This window comes from Falco punctatus (assembly GCF_963210335.1).
Source record: "Falco punctatus genome assembly, chromosome: 4".
NCBI lineage: Eukaryota > Metazoa > Chordata > Aves > Falconiformes > Falconidae > Falco > Falco punctatus.
The window spans coordinates 780,139-798,806 of NC_137583.1; the positions used below are offsets into that span (position 1 = coordinate 780,139).

General features: G+C 41.0%; 1 protein-coding gene across 2 annotated transcripts in view; it reads left to right on the forward strand.

The window, feature by feature from the left end:
- Window positions 1-18,459, forward strand: part of MAPKAPK3 (MAPK activated protein kinase 3) — a 49,798-nt gene extending 31,339 nt beyond the window's left edge. Inside the window, exons 3-11 of one of the 2 annotated variants that reach the window (XM_080387467.1) lie at window positions 4,023-4,162; window positions 5,028-5,092; window positions 7,230-7,309; window positions 9,135-9,261; window positions 10,725-10,800; window positions 10,979-11,103; window positions 13,124-13,209; window positions 15,832-15,931; window positions 17,439-17,577. In XM_080387467.1, coding sequence (XP_080243593.1) covers window positions 4,023-4,162; window positions 5,028-5,092; window positions 7,230-7,309; window positions 9,135-9,261; window positions 10,725-10,800; window positions 10,979-11,103; window positions 13,124-13,209; window positions 15,832-15,909 — 777 coding nt within the window. In that variant the 3' untranslated portion in view covers window positions 15,910-15,931; window positions 17,439-17,577. Of the gene's footprint in view, window positions 1-4,022; window positions 4,163-5,027; window positions 5,093-7,229; window positions 7,310-9,134; window positions 9,262-10,724; window positions 10,801-10,978; window positions 11,104-13,123; window positions 13,210-15,831; window positions 15,932-17,438 lie in introns of both variants that reach the window. The other variant, XM_080387466.1, reaches the window with a different exon arrangement.
- Window positions 18,460-18,668: the final 209 nt, after the last annotated feature.

The following is an 18,668-nucleotide window of genomic DNA, read 5'->3' on the forward strand; positions in this document are numbered from 1 at the left end:
TCACCTATGTAGGGAATGGATAGCAGGTGTAATAGTAATCTGTGTTATCTGCTGGTGCATATTAAAGAGAGAGTCACAGAGAAGTCATTGCTTCCTGTCCTCAGCCTGTTTCATACCTGTGCCTATGCATGTTTTCTCTCTCTGTTGTTACGATTTCAGAGTCCAGAAAATCACTTGCTGCTCCCTGGAGTCCTTAGAAGGCTATTTCCTGTATAGATCAGACCATTAAGGTATGAGGGTTCTTGCTATCCTTCCTTGCTTACAAAACACTGAATCGATGGAAAAGCAAGTAGATGATAGTGTGTTCTTTTTAGTCTACTTTTTTTTTTTATTATGAAGAAATTCTGCACAGGGGGAAATTTTGCAGAGCTGGCCTTCCAGGCTGCAGTTTAGAATTAGGCCATTACCTCAGAACTGAAAGAGTTCAGGCCTCCCTCCACTGCCCAAGCCCTGAATTAGCAGGGCATCCTGGAGCATCTGCTGGTGTCTGCCCTGTTGTTCCTCAGAAACAGGCTGAGCGAACCCCATGTGCAGCTTTCTTGCCTCCAGCTTTTGCAGATACCAGGAAGAGTTACGTGAATCACTAGGGGTTAGTGCTCTGGAGTTCTTGTACTTTCTTGCCATCCATCACCTGTGTTTTTGGTGATCTCCCAGTGAATAATTGTTAATACTTGCTTCATCTGCTTCTTTTAGGCAGTGGTTCAGTAATGCTGAGCTCCAGCAAAAATACAGCTTTCTACTGCGTAGCTTCTGTTCCAAATTGTGTTGTCTGGCCACACACATGGGCATCCCCTCGCTGTTATGCAAAGGCTGCTGTACATTGGATCACTGATCTGGCTTCATGAAAAATTGGGAGATATGGCATGTTTCTTGGGTTTGTCTTGTTTTGAAGTTAGGTTGGTTCATGATCCTGCCCACAGCCCATCATGACAATCTGTGACTCACCTGAACTATGTGGGAATTCTAGGGGGATGACTGGCGGCTCCTTGAACTGATACTGTTGGACAAAGCTGCCCTTTCCTCAAACCAACGTGAACCTGAAGTGCTGGAAAACTTATCTGAAACTCTGAGTTTGTTCACAACAACCTCTACGCTTTTGTAGAATGTCAGGGGAAGCTGGTTGCAGTCTTATGAAAGCTGTTGCAACAATAGAAGCACAGACTGTTCAGGCTCAGGAAGATGCCGGAACGTCCATTTATGTTTTTTGCAAGTTTGTAGCATTTAACCACAGGGCTAGAATTTCAGTCCATTTGGAAGTCATCACCTAAATGTTGTAGAAATTGGTGCTTTAAACCCTGCCTGACTTTCATTTTACAGGTGTCTGCATCTATAAAGTGTCTTAAAAGTTGTAGTCATGGCTTCCAGTTTTAGACATAAGGAAAAGATTGAATTTATTTTTGAGGCTCAGAAGGAGAAATCTGAAGGTTAACAGTTGGTTGATATATCAGATGTTGCTTGGTATGTGTATCTGCTCTTTATTTTTACATTTCCTTTTCTCTGCTTCTCCAGGTGTCATCTTGACTTGAGTACATTCAAGCTTGGCACTAAATGAGTATATGAAACTTGGTGGTAGGGGTGGAGAAAAGAAAATGCAGCATCCTTGTGTATATCAAAATGCCTTGTAAAAGCTCTTTAGACAGTGAGAATTCAATTCCGTGAAACAATTTTCATAAGCACTTGATACAAACAGGGAAAAGAACATCTCTGCACACTGTGCAGGCACAAGATGTACAGGTTATAGTGCAGTTAACATTAGTAAAGAGAATGGTTATGTCTAATTAGTAGCATAGGATAGGTGAGAAGGTTTTTAAAGCGTCCTTCTCAGAAGTGGCATTAATCCAGTAATATCCAAGCAGTAAACCCTCTAATGCTTTTCTAAATGGCCTGGCTAGTCCTGAGGGTGTTTAGGCTTTATTGTTGCACATGTAATTTAATGAACTCTTAAAGAGACCTCTAGGCAGCAGCCCAAACTCAGAAGGGCAGAGAGGAAAATGCTGATAGACAGTCCTACTGAGCTAGAACACAGTGGCTGTGAAGGAAAAGTTACTGAATGGGCTGATGGCTGAAAAAAGTAAAGCTACTGCACTTGCACTCATTAATGGGCTTTTTGTCTGAACTGGAGCCATCTCTTTCTCTAGGAAGTTATTTGTGTTGGAAATAAGGCCACAGCTAGGCTGGAGCAGGAAGGAGGAGGCGGGTAGTTAGTGATCTCAAAAGGTGTGCTCTGGGTGCAGAACAAGAGCTGTGGAAGAAGTAGGTTGGCTGCAAGGGCATTTAACTTGGCAAGAAAGCTTCTTCAGCTCCGTGTGCTCTGAAAATCTGGTGTCCCACTGGAGCCTTTGGGTCGGAGCTGAGGAAGCCTGGAGGTCACGGTGGTGGGGTTCCCTGCCCATTCAGTTAAGGAGCCAGCAGCCCTCCTGCAGCAGCTTGTCTGTCCCCTCCTGCAGCCTCTCTGTGCTTCACAAAAACACTAGAAAGTGCACTCAGCAGAGGAGTGCTTGTCACCCATTTCCTGTTCCCAGCCTGGAAAAGAAGCCTCTTACCTTGTCCAGTAGATCCCAAGGGCTTCCCCAGCATTTCATAAAGTGTTACGGGCATTTCCTGCCATGTTACTGTGTCTGCTTTGCTTAAAGGGATGTCAAAGCAGCAAAGAAGTGCAGGCTGTTTTTTCCCTAGTGATGCAGATTGCCTGTATTGGAGTCAATAAAGAAAACAGAACTTTTGATTTCCTTCCTGTGCCCTTTAAATGATGCATTTCCCTATATTGAGAGGTGCCTGTGACTCCATTCATGCCTTAGCTTGGCAACTGGATGGAAAAGCGATCTTACTTTCCTGGTCTGATTCATAGGTCCCTAATGACAGGTTACATGTTAATACTTGTTTTCAGCAGTTAACATGCAGTTGTGTTGTGACTGGGACCTGATAGCAAACATGAGTGAGAAGAGCTTCAGGCTAAATAAAGCCTAATAGTGCAGCAATGATACTTTTTGTTTGCCTGCTTGAAAACAGTTTCCCCACAGTTGTTGTAGTCCTTTTCTAAGGCAAATAGATCAGAGGTGATTGGTTTTGCTTGTTTTCTCTTCTGTTTTAATGCATATAACAATGCTTTATATAGCATCAGTTTTGTTGCTGCTCCTTCATTGCAATGATTATTACTATAGGGCAGAAAGTATCAAAATCTGATCACAGGCGCATTGTGTAGGAACTGTATAAATGTGCTGTAAAGAGAAAGTCTGTGTCAGAAAGTGTTAGTGGTGTCTAGAGAGATGAGGCAGAGAAGAAAAGGCATGATTCAGCAATGTGCCCCTGTTGCACAAAAGCTCAGTTGCAGAGTCTGATACAGACCAGTTCTTCAAATAATAAGGGATGCATTTCTTGTGTACAAATTTGCAGGATCAGGAAAGATGAGCTCTTACCTCTCTTGTAGAGATTAGTGCCTTTAAAATAAACTGCCCCTGCATGTGACAGTGAAAGAAGTTGAAGCATCTATATAGTGAAAAGTCCCTTTCCCAACCCTGATAGGGCCAGAAATTTGTGTAGTATTTAAGAAGCCCATTCAGAGTCAGTGTGAAATTCCTCATTGCTTTAAATCTCATTGAACTTAAAGGATTTGCATTGCACCCAGAAGTCTCTTCTCCCAGCAGCTGAGGAGCAGGTGGGAGGGTTATTGTCCTTAGCAGAGGGGTTCTCTTCTGTTTGCAAGTACTGCAGACAAATAGGAAAAAGATTGCTGTTTCCCACCCAGAGGTGGGTGAGATACGTTTGTCTCCATCTCAGATTCAAAATCTCTCCTTACTGCCATTTGAGGTCTTTCCAGTTCCAAGGGACCAGTTGTTTCTGTATTTCTAAGAAGTTGGGCAGCCCAGAGATGGTGCAAGTCTTGTGATGGCTTGGCATCCTTTGGCTGGAGAAAGTGCTAAGAGGAGCCTGTGCCACTATCTTTGAGCCCAATGCATGTAGGTGCCGATTTGAAGCAGAATGATGCTGGCTCACTGACATTGCTCTCTCCTATTTCTTTACAGCTCCTGTATGACAACCCAAAAGCCCGTCAGGAAGTAGAGTATCATTGGCGAGCATCAGGGTGTCCCCACATTGTCCATGTCCTGGACGTTTATGAGAATATACATCATGGAAAGAGATGCCTCCTCATTGTCATGGAATGGTATGGACCAGCAGCGGCCCCCCCATCAAACAGCGGACTTTGAGAGGGTGGAGGGAGTGGGAGAATGTGTTGGATGTTAGATGAGAGTTAGGTGAGCTTTCTCAGCAGCATGATTTTGGTTTGCACAGCAAACCTTTCGTTGTCTTTATGGTACTGGTAGGGAAATGTATAGCTGCTCCAGCTGTCTTGTATGATGGAAGAATGAGGAATCTTAACGAGTAAATAATTTTTCTTGTACCCCGTGACAATTGTCCTCATTAAAACATTGACTAATTAAGACCATCTTGAAAGATATGTCTCTACAAATATGATGCACTTTGATTGTGATTGGTGATTGTGATACTTCAGATACTTCAGATGTAAATCCAGTGATCTGACATGATCCTTTTTGCTACTATTTTGACTTTAACTTTTCGTGTTCTCTCCTTTATCTGTAATACCACAGTTACTGTTGTCTTCACTGGGGACAAATTAATCCTTTTCAGTATATTTGCTTCCTTCTTCCTTTTTTTTTTTTTTTTTTTTCCATCTTCAGCACTTAAAACAAGATTACTGGTCAGCCTCCCAGTGCTAGTGTATCTGACTTCCCAACTACTTGTGTCATGTTCCTTGTGACAGGGTACACTGAAAGCATCAAAATCTCTTGGTCTTGTTTTGTTTTCTATTTATTCCATATCAGAATGGCTTTTTGCACTGATTCAGATGAGTGTGATGTTTAGGAAGCATTGGCATAGGAGGCACCCTGTAATCTTTTCTAACCTGTTCCTGCCATGGTTCTGTGCCATTATATGGATGCACAATCAGATGTTAATTTGATCTTTTCTGCTTGTGTAAGGTGGGGGTTTTTTTGTGTTCTTCGTTTCAGCATGGAAGGAGGAGAGCTGTTTAGCAGGATCCAGGAGAGAGGAGATCAAGCTTTCACTGAGAGAGGTGAAAAATCAGAAGTTTAATTTTAAAGTTTGTTAAAGATTGCTTCTCCCTTTCTCTGTCCCCTTGCTTAGTTACCTTACAGGAATTTTTCTTTAATTTGATTTTTGTTTGTAATTTTTAATTTTTTAAAGTTTTTATTTTTTAAATTTTCCATCTAACGTTGTATTAAACAGTTATTTTTACAAGTTACAGAAAATCAGGAATTACCAGAATTGGCTAAGTTCAGGCACAGTGTGGAAGGTTTAGAGGAAAATTCTTCATACAAACCTGCTCAGCTTCATTTCTGTACCACCACAGCCTGTGTTACTCTAGTCCCTGGTCTTCTGCTAGACCACCTCTGACATGATTAGTGCAGCTCCTACTATGATTTCTTTTCTGGCGGTCCCTCAAGCAGCATCACTGTGCACAGCTATACTGTTAGGTGATTAATATCACAAGGAAATCGCATCGGATGAAACATCTCTTATTCAAGGGTTTTAAAGTACTACGTGAAGGGAAGTATTATTAGCCTCACTGTAAACAAGCCTGCTTATCTATGATAGGGAATATGCACAAGTTAAAGACCTGGTGTGAGTTGGTGACAGAGCTTGCAGTAGAATAGTCTTGCCATTTTTATTGTCTTTGCTATTTATTATGTGGAGTACCACAGGTGTGGTTGACTGTGGTTCTTCTTGTCCATTCACAACTCCTGTTGCTGCTCACGAGTAAAATGTTAGTGTTTGTAGCGAGTGCTGTGACAGAATGATTAGAAGAAGAAACATTTACACCCGAGCTTGTAAATTACTGTGACTGTTTTGCAAGTCTCTTATAGAGGCCAGGCTTTTTTTGATCCTGTGCTCCTGTGTTTCCTAGCCTGGGATGAATCCTTTAAGTGTTATGAAAGACTCATGTAGGGAAAATGAGCATTTTCAGGAAATTTATTTCTTCCTCACTAAAATAAAAGATTCCAGGGGAAAGACTCTGATCATTAGTGACTCCACTGTGCTAAAAACGTGATTTTTCTAGATTAAATAGCATTGTATAATATCTTAAACATTTACTCAAAATCATCTGGGAGTGTTAAACAAAAAAAACCCACCTTAATTCTTTCCTGAGATAAATGAGCCTTGTTCCACTGCATTCCCGAGGTTCGCTAGCTGTTTATATATCAGCCACAACTTCCCATTAGGAGCCAAGGTTTTCCCTGAAGAAGATGAGTGTTCCTGCCTTCTGATTGGCCTTGCTTGAGATTGTGTAATTTCAGTCTCAAGCCATGTCAGAAAGGATTCCAGGTTGTTATAGTACAAGGATTTCTACCTTCTCTCACTGCTGCAGCCAAGGTTTCTACCTATGCAGAAAAAAGAGGACCAGGTTGAAGTTGTTGTTTCCCTGACAATGGGGATGTAACATAATGCTCACTTAGTACAATGGGAATGTCACTCCTCCCTGCTCTGAAACCTCTGCCTATGTAACTGAACTCTTCCAGACTTCAAGAGTACTGCTGTTGCAAGGCAGCTCACCAACCACTAGAATTTCCCACTGGAGTTATGTTAAATTTTAGAAACATATTATTTCAAAGGTGGCAGTTTGGGCTTTGCAGAATAGAACTGTTGATTTTGTTTCTCCTGAGGAAAAACTAAAGATTGTGAGGAATGAAGATGTAACCTATCCTAAAATTACTATATTGTTATGTTGCTCTGTTTTTAGAAAATCTTTTAGATCCTTCTGTTACCCCTGAACTAGAAGCTGAAAGTTAAACTTCTCTCTCAGACAACTGAGGACATGTCCTGGACAATCAGGGTTATGTCCTCGTTGGGGCTCCTTTCTCCGTAGTCTTGCATGTTGCTTGTGTACCTGCTCTGCTCTTGCTGCTTTTCCGGTGAGCAGGTTAAAACACAATTTTACAAGCTCATAAAGAGCAGGAGACTCAACGGTTCAGTTGCAGTGCCTGCACAGGAGGGCTGAACAGCCAGGGAACTGGGGGCTATGGCTGCCTGCAAAACCAAAACACAGCTGTTAGGGCTAATTTTAGGTTCTCTAGTCTTGATGCTAGCCCTGTATTCCAGCAAGCTGTTTGTAAGTCATAAGCATTCCCAAGCATGTCCCTGAGTTACAGTGGGAATGTTAATGTGACCTTTCTCTAAAATTGTATTTATAGAGGCCTCTGAAATAATGAGAGACATCGGAACAGCCATCCAGTATCTGCATTCAATGAACATCGCCCATAGAGATGTCAAGGTGAGTCTTGAAAGTGTGTGGGCAGGGAGAAAAGAGCATAAGGCAGAAAAATAAATGGGCAGTGGTGGTTTAAATAGATCTAGGAGTACAATCAGATGGTCAGAGTGTTCCTGTACCTTTGCCAGTGTGAGAATGGATCTGTTCACAACTAGTTTGCAACTAGTCAAAGGTCAGAATTTTATGTATGCTAATGCCTCCTAGGTGTGTACAGAATGCAGAAGAATCTCGTGATAGTCAGATGGTTAATTAAAGAGGTACTACCAACTTGCAATCCAGTTAATTAACAAGAAAATAACACTGCCTGAAATGAATTTATATTAGATGCTATACCTCTATGTACAGTCTTTGCCAGTTATTAGTTGTTTTCGGATTTATACTTGCCTAAAAAGACCAAAAAAAACCCCCAAAATCAAAAAAACCACACCCAAAACAACAACCAAACAAACCAAAAACCCACCCCAAAAACAACCACCACCACCCCCTTCAGAAACAGGAGCAGTGCATATATGGGAGGAATAATACCAATTCCGTGCATCCAACCCACTTTACTAGTATATGTAAATATTTGGGAAGATGGGAAGGTGTCAGTTATTACTATGTGGAACAGTGTTTTATTAGCTAAAGTTTGTACCCAGATCTTGTAGAGATTTGACAGGGTTTGTAGTATTGTATTTTGTGTTCATTCTGTAAAGTGCACAGTATAAGCAAAGACAAGGTAGCTGCGCCAAGGCATTTCTAGCGCAGCGATACAGCAGTGTGATGGAATGTGCTGGAGAGCAGGTCACATAATGATAGACCAAGGCATCTGATTGCTTCTGCAGTTCAGCGTTTGTGAATTTTCTACAGATGCTTCTGTGTGTTTAGCTGGAGGGGAGCTGCCGTTGCTTGGTGTCACTGAGGGGTAGGTTGAGGTTTCTTTACGTAGGAACTGGAGAATGACTTAACAGTTCTGAGACTAAAAATCTATTCCCTTTTGTGGAGCTATGTGCCATTGCCTATCACCAGTGCAAAACCTGAAGTGCTTAGCCCCAAACACACCCTACACACACTCAGAGAACTAACATAGAAATGGTACAAATTACTTAATAGATCCTAAATCCTGTTTGCTTTCAAGCCCTTTGTTCTTTATGTCCCTAAACACTAGCATGTGAGAAGGCATAGCTTCCTTATGACTGAGAAGCTAGAAAACAAGTTCAAACAGTTGCAGATTCTGAAGATGTTATATTGTCCCTGTTCTTGTGCACAAGAGCTGTGTGATTCTGTGATTCCTCCTTTGCCACTTCTGGTTTTGGGGAGCCTTTATGGAGTGTGGAGCAAGAGTGGAATTAACTCGGGTTTCAGGGTGGGGGTTGGGGATGGGGATGGACAGGAAGGGACCTGTGTCTGTGTCCGTTAATTCTGATGGTGTTATGTCAGTTGCTCATTGAGAGTTTGGCTGATGACTTCTCTCGTCTTCTACCTGAGCTACCTGAGTGCAGTACAGAGTGCTGTCACATCAACTGGTGTTGATTAGACAGAACAGTCCTAGTAAGTGCAGTGAACTAGAGAGAGGTTCAAGAAGCCAGACTTGATGCCAATTGGACATGATGAGAGTCTTGTGATGGCTCTCCTAAATACCATATTGAGAAGGATGTTGATCCTTAGTCTGAGCAAAAATGCTACATGTTGGGAGGGAACTTTCAGCATGCTGTGGTGGAGATGTGAGAGAAATAAGAAGACCCAGATGCTGGTGGTGATCCAGGCAAGCAGGAATCGTTTGACCTTTCAATTCAGTAGAGACATCTCTTCATTGTCCAGTTTATCCTTTCTCTTGGTGGCCTTTCAGCCTGAAAACTTGCTTTACACCTCTAAAGAGAAGGATACTGTACTCAAACTCACAGACTTCGGCTTTGCCAAAGAAACCACTGTATTAAACGCGCTGCAGACACCCTGTTATACTCCTTATTATGTGGGTAAGTTATCCAAGATGCATTTCTTTTCTATTCCAGTCTGTCACCTTCGCCCTTCTAGTAGGACAGTGAACTGTAGGAATAGATGGGAAATTTTCTATTGTGAATGTAATGCAGAGAGGTAGCCTGCAGAATTTAACTGGGATCCAACCCAAACATAGTCTGCTTCCGGTACAGCTCAGTTCTGCTCTCTTCCTCGGCTGCAAAGGAAACAACCTTAACAGGGGATGCAAATGAGGAACAAGGAGAAAGTACATGTTGCTTCTGATTGCACTTGAAGTAATCCAGATGTTTCCTTTGAATGATGCAATAAAAGCCATAATTTTAACTCAGCTTCATGATTATTTGGGTGTTTCTTTGCGAAACATCCCTTAGCTTAACTAATGCAATAAAAGATAACAGGAGAGTATTGCCTCAGCTGTAAAGCTTCTTAAAGCTGGCAAATGGAGGAATTAGTAATAAAAGACCAACATGACTTAATCACAGCTGAATTTTTGCCTGTATTTTGTATCTGGTCCAGAGACAGAGCACCGTGTAATGAATGTCACAGTAGACTGTCCTTTATGCACTCATTTTAGAGTACATCTCTTTTGGTCTTTGAGTTAATAGCCATTCACCATATGGTATAACTGAGGCAGTCCATGCTTGGAATTTCTTTGGAGGAAAGGGCTTATTTTTTTGAAAGAATTCGTTCATTTCTACAATGTAAGTTTTTTATAATTTTTTGTATTGAAAGATACTGTTATTCATTGTTAGCAGATCATACGTTAGCCATGGTTTTTTTTCTGATGCTTTCTTTATATTTTTGTAAGCCGGGATTAGTGATAAAATGTTAAGTAATTTACACATACATCGTTTTATGCCTTATATTTGTATCTAAACAAGCTGACATTTCCCTTCTCAACACCTTCTTATAAACCAGCATGATTGCTCATAAGTTTAGAGAATCATTTTCCTCACAAAATCAAGCTCCCTGCCAGTTCACCTGCCTCAGGGGAAAAAAAAGAAATATAATGCTATGGAAGCCAAATTAAAATACAGTGCTCTGTAGCTGCTGGAGATAAACACACTCCATCTAAGTATCGTTCAAAATTTTATCACAGCTAAAGTAGGTCCTTTCTGTTCTGATTTCTGGAACATATGCTTCTGCCTCTTTCAACACAGTGTCTCCCTGTACACATTTAGCTATAGCTCCTTCTGCTTTTCTGTAATCTTAGTACTCTCTTGAGCAGAGAGACACTAGGGTGAAGAGTAGGGCATTTTGCCAGCTTCGTTCCTCCTCTTTAAAGCTACATTAGATGTGTTTAGGAACTTGTCAATAGAAAATAGTACCCAGTTCCTACAGTGAGTTGCATTTTTTTAATGCCTCTGATATTTGTTGATGAAGTGTGCTGCTACTTATAAGGTGATGGAGAGGAAAGAAAATATGTGCTACTCTGTTAATTTCTGGGTTTAATCTTCTTCAGCTCCAGAAGTCCTTGGTCCTGAGAAGTATGACAAATCGTGTGACATGTGGTCGTTGGGTGTCATCACATATATTCTGTAAGTATTTGGAAGGAGGCTTGATGAATAGAAAACAGACATATCTTGTTAGATCTGCTCTTACAAGTAATTAGTCACTAGGATCATGCAACCTGCTCAGGAATATGAGCTTGTATGGGGCTTTTTAAGAGATGAAAGGACTTTCCTAGTTAAAGAGTTCTTTTGTCCACTCTAACAGCCTCTGTGGGTTCCCTCCATTCTACTCAAACACTGGTCAAGCCATTTCTCCAGGGATGAAGAGAAGAATTCGGATGGGACAGTATGGGTTTCCCAATCCAGAGTGGGCTGAAGTATCAGACGAAGGTAACAATGCTCACTGCTACTGATGAGTGTGTGCATGGTGTTGTGCAGTGATGGAGTGCTTACAAGAGACTATTTCTAAAAGCCTGTCTTAGGTTTTGTTTCCCTTTCTTTTAGAATTTAAATTAATTTTTTGTAAAGTGTTACAGAGGATGACTGGGAACTCAGATACTAGCCAGCAACCTAAGTACTACAGAAAGTAAAGGACTGATGAAAACTTTCTTTCAAATTCCAGCTAGCACTAGTGAATGCTGAGATTAAACCCTCTGGAAACAAGTCTTTAATCCCGAGAAAGGAGACTGCCAGGACAGCTGCAATGCAGGCTGAGTTGGAAGAAAGGCAAACTGTCTGAAGAACTCGTTCAGTCTTTGCCCTCCTTGGTGATACAGCCAAGGATGGCAAGTTTTCATGCTAGTTTTTTCTGATGTGGGAACTTGCCAGCCAGCACTTAAATCAAGGTCAACAATTCATTTTGTATAAGTCATTGACCAAAAGCTGCTGCTGTTCAGCTGTGGCCTGGATGGGTTCAAACCAGTGTCCTGAAAGTGTGTGTTTTTGGTTCCCTCTTATTCTGAGAGTCTCCATAAGCTGGAAGTCTCACCTACCTGTCATATTAGAGGGGAAGGTCAGCAACCTCTGGGCACATCTTTTTTTCTAACAAGCCCTTTATCTTGCTGTTGCTAGCATGCTGTTGTCTCCTGTTTAGCAATAACAAGTTATAGTTGGATAATACTGTCGTCTGTGGCATTTTAGCCCCTCATTGGATCTCATGGCTGCTTGTGCAGCATAGACCACTGAACATTAATGAGGAAGGTGTTTTACTTATGTGTTTCTGGTTTAATATTTTGTCTGCCTTGGGTCTTGTTCATCTTACAGCAGTTATCAAAACACCAGGGGAGCTTGGCGAGAGGACATGCACTTGGAAAATCTGTAGGGTTTCTGTATGCTTGCCTGAATGAAGATAGGTGCCTTCTACCTTTAAACCTATTAAGGTCACCTAGTTTACATGTGCTCTTTTAGGCTGATCAGGCACCATAGCAGACTGCTTTTTTGCTCTCCTTTGTACTGTTCTTGTCATGATTTTCTTTATCTAATTATTGCATCATCTATGGAGACTTCCTCTAAATTCCCCTCCAGCTTCTTGTAACCACCTTAACAGGCTCTGTTGTCCCCTGCTTTTGTTCCCTTGTGCATTTTAGACTTCAAGTAATCTCTACTGTAAAACTCCTTTGCAGCCTCTCTCAACAAACTAAAGTCTCAGCTTATATCTCTGGCAGCTTCTTAGAAGCATTTAGTTGTCTTGCATTTGATGTTTCTAAAAGAGAACTTTTACTCAGAAGTTTTTCTAGGTTCCCCCAAGGAAGTTATGTGAACATCTTTCTAAATATCATCCCTTGGATGCAGTGTTCCTGGTCTGTCACCTGCATTAATGAAACTCTTGTCTAGACTCTCATCATATCTCCATTACTTAGTACTCTTGCTTTGGCAGATACCATGTTCTCAGAAACTGCTACAAAGCCTATTTGTACAATCTATTTCTTTGCCTTTGTTGTCCTTCTAGTGGCCTCTCAGTTGTCAAATAAAAGTTTATTGTCCTTTTTTTTCCACAGCCTGTGCTAGTTTTTGTCTTCTGTCATTTCCTAAAACATCAGCTTATGCATTCATTCAGCCCATAATGCCAAGCCTGTTGCCATCTTTCAGACAGGCAGCTTGGCAGCTTTCTGTTCCCACGTTTCTATTTTTCTCAGGTTTTTGCTCTCAAAATGATTTGGTGGTGTAGATAGCGTAGCTGGAATCCCCAGGCCTTCATCTTTCCTTCTTACCTCTTGTTCTGGATGTTTTCATGTTTTGACTCGTTAAACATAGTAACCTACCTCACTGTACATGGCTTCTTAACATGATAACAGCAATAGGTAGGTATTTTGAGTTCTGCAAAATTATCTTTTTTCATTCAGCAGGTCTTTCTTCTCAAGGTGACTTGGGAACACAGTAGTAGACTACAACATGCCATGTTGTTTTTCAGCCAAACAACTGATTCGCCATTTACTGAAGACAGACCCGACAGAGAGGATGACAGTTTCTCAATTTATGAATCACCCTTGGATTAATGTGAGTTACACATATTTACAACATGAATTCTTACATGCAGAACTTAAATGTAGCTCCACATAGCATGGCAAAAGAAGGATGATGATTACTGTTAACAGAAGTTCATCTGCCTGTAGAACCACAATTCTTCTTGGTGTTACCAGAGGACACATAAAGAAAGACACCCACAACAGTGTCCTTGGAAGCAAAAGCTGAATGTATCTGTATCTTCTCTGAGCAGTCAGTCACTGTTGACTCTGCAGCATATGCATGTGTTACTCTCTTTAAAAATATAAAAATAAACTGTATGTACTTACTTCATCAGTGCAGGATTTAAAAAGAGCTATTATTAGTGGTCCCAGGCACCATTGTGCATAACTGTGTTAGTGTGAACACAGTCCTGTGCTTAGTGGGCATTCTTATCCTTGTTTGGAAATGTGTGTGGGAGGAGCAAGGGTCTCAGCTTAGTACCCAGTAGGAGATTGCCAGATAGGGTGGTACACAGAGCTGTTAATGGTCCCAGTTCAGGTTTCATTCTGTGACTTGGTTGAATTTACTTTTCCTTTAGGAATATTTCTTTGGGGGGGGGGTGGGGGGGGTGGGAAATACTCTAATAATATAATATTAATATTTCAAACGAGGCGAGAATCTCAGGAGTTACCAGACTGAGTTTCAGGATATCATCTCTGCTCTGTAGGTGTCACTCAAAATAGCAGATTATACTTCTCACATTTCTGGCCTGAAAGTCTTGTCTTGTCAAGACACCAGTCTTGTTCTCACTGCCCAAAAAATCATCAGCCAGGAACAGAATCACTTGTACTGTAGAATGCGCTTTTCTCCCATAGTGCTTTCTCTGTCTATGCTGATCCTCAGAGGAAGGGGCAGAAACAGAGGCATGACTAAAAGCATTTCTTTAATGCCTGTTTGAAGATCAGAAAGCCCTTACAATCATATAAAAATAGCTGTGTAGCATCCTGATGAAGTAAATGGATGTGTTCATTTAGAGTTGTGAAAGCTGAGAAATTGGGGTTACAGAGATTCTGTAGAACTAGAACAGAACCTAGACAATGCGTCTAAGTCTTTTTTAACCAAACAAAAATGTAATCAGTGTTTGGAATAAATACCTCCAGCTTTAAGTGTTTGAACACCCGAGAAGGAGGTATTTCAGAAGTCAGCAGGCGATGAATTTCACAGAATGAATGCCTAATAGCTAAGGAAGCTACCACCTACAGCGACACATGTCACTTGAAATATGCATATAACCAATTAATAAGGAGGAGATTAGAGACAAGGTCTATAGACTCCACTGCACCAAAAAGCTGTGCTAGATAATGTTCCTGGAAGAATGCTCTAGGAGCTGCAGATTGGCATTTTTTTTCTGCTGAATGTATTTTTCCCATGAGGCAGAGGGAGGGAGAGGGAAAGACCAACATAGTGAATGTCTGTGTTCTTCCTTGCACAAACAGCAGAGGAGGGTGCTTGTCTCTCCTCTTTCTTCCTTTCTTTTTTTATTGTTTTTGATAGATGGATAGCAGAAGTATTATTGTGAACTATGCAAAAATTGTCAGTTTAGGTGTAGCACATAATCCTCCAGTTAGCTTGTAAATAAGGAGGTTTTTTTTAACAAGTAGCAGCTCACAGCAGATAGGAGGGCATCTTCAACACCTGCTAAGGCACATCACTAAAGCCATTCTACTGGTTTTCCATTTCTCTTATCCCAGCCGTACTTAATAAAACTATACCCTGGCCAGCTAGGGTCCTTTTCCAGAGGCTGCACAAGTCATGATTTCTGCTTCCACTTCTGTAACTACTGCAGTGCTTCTGTTAGCCTGGTAGTGTAAGCACTGCTTCCAACGTAATGCTTCTTTTACAGTGATATGTGCAGGGATCTCCCTAGATTTTGTTGGCATGCAGCTGTGTCTGGTGTAGGATCCCACAGCAGCAGACAGCAAGTTTGGGTAGAAAGCATAAGGAAGGTAGAATATCCAAATGAAATTATAGTTTGGGTTATGGACCGGCAAGAAATACCATGATTCTTGCTGAATTTAGCTAGGGAACTATGCCTCGTGCTTTAGAAATTGTACCTTATTCTAATTTAAAGTATTTACTGATCTTTTGTGGCAGGTGAGCATAGATCTCAATTTTGTGTGTAAGAGCGTCTCAGACAATGCACCATGTTCTGAACTGTCCCTTAGTCTGAATAATAGTATAATTTCCTCTTTTGGGCACACTTCTGATCTGATAAACTGGTAATCTCAGTTAATGTATATGTATGAGAAAAGGTCCCGCAAAATAAAGGTCAGATTAACCACTTTAAAACATTGAGTAATGAATAGTGAAATGACAGTTAAAATCTAAAATGTACATAAAAATTTACCTAGCACATGGTTATTGGTTGGACTGGAAGGGGGCAGAGTGAAAGAAACTCAGCACTGATTTTTCTCTCCTTTTGTTCTTTAAAGATACTGTCATGTGGGGACTATAGTCCTTTTCTACCTCACACATGAATTGGCTTGTGGGGTGATTGGAAGCATGAATAATGAGGGCCACCAAAGGACATTAGATAAAGTTTTATGCCCTGCATACACATAAAAGAGCAAGCAGTCACTTCCCAAACCTGATTTTGCAGAACACTTCTTTCAGAATTTTTCCCTTTTCTCAGAGATCAATGGCAGTGCCACCAACTCCTCTTCATACTGCACGGGTCCTGCAAGAGGATAAAGACCACTGGGATGAAGTTAAAGTGAGTCAATTGTAGTTCAGATTTCTTGAAGTCAAGTCTGATAAGAGATTAGATGGGCTGGTTTCTCTGCGTTTACTTATTTCCTTGAAGATAGTGGCTATTTTGAATACAACCGTGTTAAACAAGGGAAGCATTAACAGTCTTGGTTACAACAGTAGTGTACATGGTAACTGTTTAAAAAAAAAAGCTATTTGAGCTTCATCTGACAGCCTTACAGCTGTGCCAAGTATCAACAAAGATTATATTTATGATCAAAGGTATTAATGATGCTACCTGCTGAGCCACTGTATGTAACCACAGAGGAGAAGGGACAGTGTTGAGGAAGTTTCAGGTTCATTATAGTAAAGTGAAGAATATGATGAAAATCTAGGGGGACAGGGCAGGAGGGATTAAGCTGCATTGTGGTTTTCTACTCTGTTCTTGTATTGTAAAACACCATGAAATACCTTAGCCTTGTCTTGTTATGACATTTGGTGAGAGTGGGGATAAACGTATCTGTCTTTCCCTTAATCTAACCAGGTGCCTCACCTACTGTTTGTAGTAATGGCAGCTGAATGCTCCCTGCACAGTGAAATTATAGGGCAGACTAAAAGTTGTATGCAAGCCTTAACTCTTTCCTGCTGGCCTTTATGACATGGGCATGCATTTACAATTAATGATTAATTTTCTGCACTTAGTGCTTTGTGTTTTGATAATTGCAACATTTCTATAGTGTATTTTACAGATTATTGATTCTGTTTAAATTACTGATGTATAGTCTCAGATGTTGAGCTATGTAATAGTAAAATTTCATAGGACCTAGGCAACATTTTCCTCCCAAGTCAAAAGAGGTCAAATTTTCACTTAGCCTTCTTCATCTCCATGTTTCTGAGAACTTCTTATGTTTGTGCTATGTTTATGTATAGGTCGCAGAGGTATTCCCTTGGGCCACCGACATTCCCGTAGCATTTAATCGGTTTTCTGTTCCTGAACTAAATGCCTAGACATTTACTTAAGCAGATTTTTGTTCACAACCTTCTTTAAAAGTTTTAAATTTGGCTGCATTTAAACATTAATCCCAGCTAAGGAAGCGTGTGAATTCGAAGCTCCTAATTTTAAGCAACTTTGTGTGGACTCTTTATTCTAGTTCCTGCTAGCCTAGTTTGGTGACAGAGCAAGGAAAGCAGTGGTTTGAGTCTAGTATAAGAAGCCCAGGCTCAGTAGCTGGTGAAGGCCCAGAGCCAGCCAGTAAGAAATGCTGGGCATAGGGACATGGTGGAATTTAGGCCAGTGGAGTGTGGTCTTGCATGCTCACATATGAAACACTCTCTGAATAGTTCCTCCTGAATGAGCCCATCACTAGAACGAAGCCTTTAGTCATAGTCCAATGCAGCAGAAAGGGCTCAGCTATTTCTGGCTGTAGTGTAACAGAGGGTTCCTTTCTGTACGTTCATCTCCTGCAGTAGTGTGGGAGTAGTAGTGTGCTTTTTGCTTCAGGGTTTTCAATAAATTTCTTCCTTGGTTTCAGGAGGAGATGACCAGTGCTTTGGCTACCATGAGGGTGGACTACGATCAGGTGAAAATCAAAGACTTGAAAACATCCAACAACCGTCTCCTGAACAAACGCCGTAAGAAGCAGAAGCAGGCAGGTGCCTCTTCTGCAGCCCCAGGGTGCAATAACCAATGAGAAGAGAAGCCAGGGACCTGTAGGTGGAGGGTAAACGTTAAAAGGAACAATTTAAAATAAGTGCGATCAACTCAGTCTGTACCACAAGGCAATGAGACCATGAAGAAGCTATCCTGCAAAGAGTGAGCAGTGTGAAAGATTACATTTTTATAACTTGAATCAGGGCTTTGCTTTTAAAGGCTAATGTATATGACATGACTCTGTTGCAGGTGCAGTAATACCAGAAAGGTTATGGGGTTTTGTTTTGGCTTTAAATGTGTCAGACAAGAGGAGAGAGCAGGAGTCAGTCTCAGCATACTAATGCCCTGAAGCTTTAACAGCCATCTACAAAAGTAACTTCTGCTAGTGTTTAAAACTTGGGAATAGAGAAAATGCCAAGTGTTCTGCTAGGAGTGTTTTGGTAGTTCAAACATGAGTACTGAGAAAGAAGAAAAATGTCACTGCTCTTTATATGAGTAGCACAGGTGCAGTTCTATTATGGATGCATCTGGACAGTATTTCGTGTTAGAATTGGTAATAGTCAATATTTCCAAACTTAGCTCCTATAGTTACAGAATGTCACCTGTATTCCTGTTACAGGAAAAGGCATCCATACATTTCCATTTTCATAAAGTCTTCATGTGGTCTCATTTGAAGGTTTGAGTTTGTCATGTAATCTCATTTGAAAACATGTACGTTTTCTAAACTGTAACCATTGTGTCATGTCAATGCCACTGTCGGGCCCTCTCTTGTAATGTTTTTCATTTAAATGGTACTTTATGTGAAGATTTTTAATAAGGATTTAATTAGTTGAAAGTATCCTGCAGAGAATATTACTGTTCCTTTTGGATCCACAACCTCTAGGGCGTGCAACTGGACATGCAATTGTATACAAGAGACTGCTCTGGAAGAGGCACTTCTGAAATTCAGGAAGAAGTGGCAAATGCATGTTCTCTGAATGGACCCTGGTGTCTGCCAGCATTCCTTCTGGTAATTATCTCCAGATTCTGTGCCTAAGATGTGCTGATCGTAGCAAATTTTGGGGTGCTGGGGTTGATTTGTTTCCTGGGGTCAGAGAGGGGGAGGATGCTA